This window comes from Enhydra lutris, unplaced genomic scaffold (genome assembly GCF_002288905.1).
Source record: "Enhydra lutris kenyoni isolate GAN:26980312 unplaced genomic scaffold, ASM228890v2 scaffoldscaffold27, whole genome shotgun sequence".
NCBI classification, from domain to species: Eukaryota; Metazoa; Chordata; class Mammalia; order Carnivora; family Mustelidae; genus Enhydra; species Enhydra lutris.
In genome coordinates this window covers 2,344,247-2,350,246 of record NW_019154111.1, presented here as the reverse complement: position 1 = coordinate 2,350,246, position 6,000 = coordinate 2,344,247, and the positions used below count along the sequence as shown (strand labels likewise).

Below are 6,000 nucleotides of genomic sequence, written 5' to 3'. Positions count from 1 at the left end.
TAGTACTCTTCCTACCACGGACACTCCCTTCCCGACAAATACTACTGCCTTTACACCTACTACTACCATCCTTTACAGCACTACGCCTTCCCCCACAAACACGACCGCTAGCAATAGTACTCTTCCTAACACGGACACTCCCTTCCCGACAGGTACTACTGCCTTTACACCTACCACTACCATCCTTTACAGCACTCCGCCTTCCCCCACGAACACGACCGCTAGCAATAGTACTCTTCCTACCACAGACACTCCCTTCCTGACAGGTACTACTGCCTTTACACCTACTACCACCATCCCTTATAGCACTACACCTTCCCCAGTGAATACCTCTGCCAGCAGTAGTACTCTTCCTACCACATACACTCCCTTCCCGGCGGGTACTACTACCTTTACACCTGCTGCTACCATCCCTTACAGCACTACGCCTTCTCCTGCAAATACTGCCCCTAGCAGTAGTACTCTTCCTACCACCACTGGCAGCCATACTCCTATTACCAGTTCTCCTTCCCCTACAATATCTGGTGGTAATAGTACTAGTAATACTATTCCTACAGTATCTACTTCTTCTACAGATATTCACTCTATTAGCACTAATACCATAGCTAACTCTACCACCAATACTATAAATAGTACAGGGCAGGCAGTAAATATTACTGATGCAGATAACTCTAGCAGTGTTCCAGGTAATACTACCCATGTTTCTATTCCAAATACCACAATAGCCTTAGACACATCAATGACTACTCTTGTAGACACAACAACTCACCATCAGGTAACAAAAAACTCTACAGTCAGTTATTTACCTATTATTACAACTAATGCTACCACCAGTATTATAAATACTACCACATATGTTCTAAATACTATCATTCTTGATAGAACAACAATGAATGCTTCTGCTACCATACCAACTTATATTGAAAATGCCATAAATGCTACTCTAGTTCCATGATTACTATCCAAAGCAGTATAATTACTATAGACATCTCTTTAAAACAACTATTACAGATATAAAAAATCAATGAAAGATACATGATTTTATGCTACATAAGTTTTCACAGATATTAACACCAGTTTTTATAAATATGGCTACTCCAAGCACTATAGACACAGCTGATATGTCTAAAGATACATCCATGACTATTTTTATAAGTATAATTAAAGAAACCATGGATACTTCTTCTGCAGCCAGAATATGTACTCCTATTTTAAAAATTATGAGCCCTATAGACCTATCAATTAAACTGTAAATATTTTATATATCCTTGCTAGAGACTTCATAGATGATTTTGGTATCTCAGAAAATACCATATTAGTCTCTGTAAATACTATTGCTTTAGATGTAGTTATTAAAGTAAGCTAACTTGTTCTTAGGTTATGGGACATGATACCATAAATGAAAGCACTGGTGATATGTGGCACTCAGATGGCCACTGTAGCAACAGTTGTTAATATTACAGTAATTATTTAATTAGTAATGTTAAAAATCATGCCTTATTTTCTTATGGATTTTTCCATATACCATGGCTATCAATAGAGTAATACACTATTACACATCCTGAAAACATTCTCACTTCTAAAACAATCCTAGGTATAACCATAGATATGGAAAGTGCTACCACTGTAGATCTTGTATATATTTAGACTCCAGGAACTAAAATAATTAAATTAAAAATGTTAGATGTTACTTTTACTATCATAGGAAATAATGTGATTATAGATGTTAAAAACATAACTTCCTAAACCTTGCAACCACTACTTCCATAGGTACTACTGATACTCTTACTGCAAATTTGATAAGTACTTTTATTTACAGACCTTAAATGCACTTCCAGGAAATTAACAGTTAATTTTCCTTAGGAGATAATCTTAGGGTCCTTGCTGTTATCCTGAATGACTGGATTCAATTACAAATCTCTAACTCTTCTGTAGACTAGAAATCACCCAGGTGGAGATGCATATTTAAAGATATGGCTTAGGGGAAATAGTCTCTGCCCTGGGATTGGAGTTCTTGTTGACTTTTAACTCGTTATAATCTTGTTTACTTTTTCTCTTATCTACCAGCTTTTCCCTTATTACTTCACTGTGAACTCCCCTTCTGTGTTAGGACTTTCATCATGTTCTTGGTCTTTCATATCCAAATTTACTATTTATCCTTGGTCTGTTACTTTCTTAGATCAGCCAGACCCCATAAATAGACTCATGGTCATAACCAAATATAGCCAGTTGAATGCTATTGAAGACATAATCCTAGGACAGTATTCTCAAAATGTAGTTTGGAGACCCATGGAGGCCATAGAACTCTTTCTGGGGTTCACAAGGTCAAATCTGTTTTCATAATACTATGCTTTTCTATTCCTTTTTAACTTTCATCCTCTATTAGTATACAGTGGCATTTTTCAGAGCCTTAATGCTGTGTGGTGTTGCTATAGATGAATACAGAAACAGATATGAGGATCTACCTGTATCTATTGAGATAGATATTAAACAGATTTACAAAATATAAAATATCATTCTTTTCACAATTTTATGCTTTGAAAATATATTTGTTTTTCATAAAAATATTTTATTTATGTGAACATGCAGTTGATATATTGTTATTTTTAATGAATGAAAAAATAAATATTTTACGAAGTATTTTACAAATGACTCAAGTTTAATTTTGAAAGTACATATTAACAGATACAAGCCACCTAAACCAAGCACAGGGTCTTCACTAAATTTGAATGTAAAGGGCTTTTTTTTTTTTTAAGATTCTATTTATTTATTTGAGAGAGAGAGAAAGCATGAACGGGGTGGGGGGAGCAGAAGGAGGGGGACAAGGAGACTCCACACTGAGCACGGAGCCCGCCTCATGGCTCAATCTCATGACACTGAGATCATGACCTGAGCCAAAATCAAGAGTTGGATTCTCAACTGACTGAGCCCCCCAGGCACCCCTGTAAAGAGAGCAGTTTTGAGACCACAAAGAATTTGAAGATCACTTGCATAGTCATTATAATACATCATAATACATTATGAACTTTCCCAGCACTTAGGAACTCCAGCAACTGTGCCTTAAGGTTCTAACTACATACACCCCCTACTATGAACACATCTGCACAGCATTCTGATCTACCACCACACCTGCACTATTGTGTGGCTGGCCTGATGGGGTTCCGCATTAGGGGCAAAGATTCATCAGTTAGTTGCATTTGCCTTTTGGAATCTTCCCACAACCTGCCCCCTTCTGAATTAAGTTGATAGACCTTATACCAGGGCATATATACCTCTCAACTTGACCTTCCAACTCAAAACAAAACGAAACTCATAATTCCAAACTGTACCACTGGCCTTGGTCATAGACTCCCTCACTTGTGTCTTTTTTTTTTTTTTTTTTTTAAGATTTTATGTATTTGACAGAGAGAGAGATCACAAGAGAGAAAGAGAGGAGGAGGCAGGCTCCCTGCCTAAGCAGAGAGCCCTATGTGGGACTTGATCCCAGAACCCTGAGATCAGGACCTGAGCTGAAGGTAGAGGCTTCACCCACTGAGCCACCCAGGCAGCCCCCCCTCACTTGTGTCTTTACCAAGAGAGCTCCAATGCCCTTATCTTGTTGGCACCACAAACCCTGATATGAGACAAAGTGTTCTGTGTCTTAAAGCACACGGTGTTCTGCTGCCAGCCGATTAATTGGCCAAAGGCTTTGCTTAAAGTACTTGGGATTTGGAAAACTGAGGATGAACTTGTTCAAACAACCATAGTCCTATAGGAAATTCATTCCCTTTGTGTCCATAAACCAGCCTTAATGGAAAATTTGGGATCTTGAAAAGGGAAGTAATCCTGAAAAAAAGAACAATAGCAACAACAAAAACAAACCAAACAAAACAGAAAAAAAGGAAACCTGGACTTCAGATGTTTGAAGAAACGTGAGGATTGAAACTGGAGAGTCTACACACAAGATACGCTCCTTGAATTATTTAGAGAACCTGAAAAGGGAAGAGCCAAATATCAGCTCCTTCTGAGTCTTGAGCTCTGTGTGTTCATTGACCCTGACATGGATGAATAGACTCCACGGGACCAGCTCTGTGAATACCACCTGCTGTGAGGTTGGTACAGGGACTATGGTTTTAGGTAGACACTCCACTCTTTGCCTCAGTTTCTCATCTAGAGGAGGGAGTAAACATCAGAACTGCAATGTACATAGAAATGCATTTTCAGTCTGTAAAGTGCTTATATAAAATTTTATTATTTTTATTATTATTACATAATCCATTGAGTGTTGTTAATGTCTGTTTAAATTTTTTCCTTCTTCTTCCGCTTGGATTTCCTGAGACCAGAGCTGTTTTTCCTTAGTACTGTTACTTTGTCATAAGGCTACCCTATGTCTCTTTTTTTCAAATGTTTTCAAATGTTTCACTGCTAAATTAAATAATGCCCATCTTTCCTCACTTTATAAAATAAAGTGAATGGACATAATTATCCCAATTTTATGTTTAAGTTATTTTTCTATAATTTTTCTTAAGCTTTTTGTACTTGCTGCTGTTCATTGTTTGCCTTCTAGAGAATAAAATGTATAAACAAAACACAGACAAGAAAAATTTTGAAGTAGCCAGTAGAGTTCATGTAGACTGTGTGTGTGTATTTGTGTGTGTGTGTTCATGCACATTATTTTACATAGCAAACATCATATTTTCTGCCAGTAACATTTTCTTTGGTTTGTATAATGAAATTAGATGTATCGGCCTTTCTTCATGTTTTTCAAAGAGCCTTGTTATTTGATGGTGTTTCACTGAATAGATGTGAGCACTATTGCTTAGAAAGGCCTTGGTCCATCTCCTGTGCTTGCAATGAGATACTGAGTTGTGCAGTGGTTTCGCAAAAGTGTCTTATGTTCAGTCTCTGCACTGAGGGGTGGACAGGATAATAGTTGTCTCTCAATTTATCTGCAATGTGGTTATACTTCTGTTCACTTAGGTTTTGTCTAAATAGGATATAAACGTAGGGTTATTGTTGAAATATAACATATGCATTTTTTTTTTTTTTTTATTATTTGACAGAGAGAGACACAGCAAGAGAGGGAACACAAGCAGAGGGAGTGGGAGAGGGAGAAGCAGGCCTCCCGCTGAGCAGGAAGCCCGATGTGGGGCTCGATCCCAGGACTCTGGGATCATGACCTGAGCCGAAGGCAGACACCCAAGGACTGAGCCACCCAGGTGCCCCTAACATATGCATTTTATAATCACACTACAGTGAATGGGAAAGTGGGGCAAGATGGGGCTGGGACTGTCCTGGGTGGAGCAAGAGGCAGTCTTCCATGTTGGAGGTGTTCTGAAGGCACCAGATGATGGGAAATCCTCAGAGAAGGTGGTCTCAAACTGGGCAGAGGGTGATTCACTTGGGCATAAGATGTTGTTGTTAAGATTTTATTTATTTATTTGAGACAGAGCACAAGGTGGGGAGCAGAGAGTAAGGGAGAGGAAGGAGCAGACTCCCTGCTGAGAAGGGACCATCCCCCACATGGGCACCAGTCGCTGGAATCGGAGATCATGACCTTAGCCTCAGGCAGACACTTAACCAGCCAAGCCACATAGGCGCCCCTGGAAACAAAATGTTTAGAGATCTTTGGGAAAACTGCTTTCACCTAAGGCTAGAAGTTTTATCACATGTTAATTTTAATAATATGAGAAACTATAATTTCAAATTAGATAAGATTTTATTTTTCTTCCTGGAAAGCTATAATTTATGAATATAACATATCCTATGAACTTTATGACTTTATACTTTATGACATATCCTGTGAAAATATATATTTCTAATCCAGCTTGAGAAAAATTTAGTCTTTTATTGAATTATTTATAAAGATGATTAGTCAGACACAAAATTGGTAAGAGATGACAGGCTGTGTTATGGATATAACACAAGCGTATTTCCCAAATTGTGTTATGGATATAACACAAGGGTATTTCCCAATATATGCCAAAATTAAGGCACATCTGAGTGGAAATAGACTTTAGG

General features: G+C 38.1%; 1 protein-coding gene across 1 annotated transcript in view; it reads left to right on the top strand.

Moving 5' to 3' along the window:
• Positions 1-955, top strand: part of LOC111152008 (maltase-glucoamylase 2 (putative)) — an 89,418-nt gene extending 88,463 nt beyond the window's left edge. Inside the window, exon 48 of the mRNA XM_022510273.1 lies at positions 1-955. This exon is cut by the window's left edge and continues 3 nt beyond it. Within this exon, the coding sequence (XP_022365981.1) occupies positions 1-955 (955 nt within the window).
• The last annotated feature ends 5,045 nt before the right edge of the window (positions 956-6,000 follow it).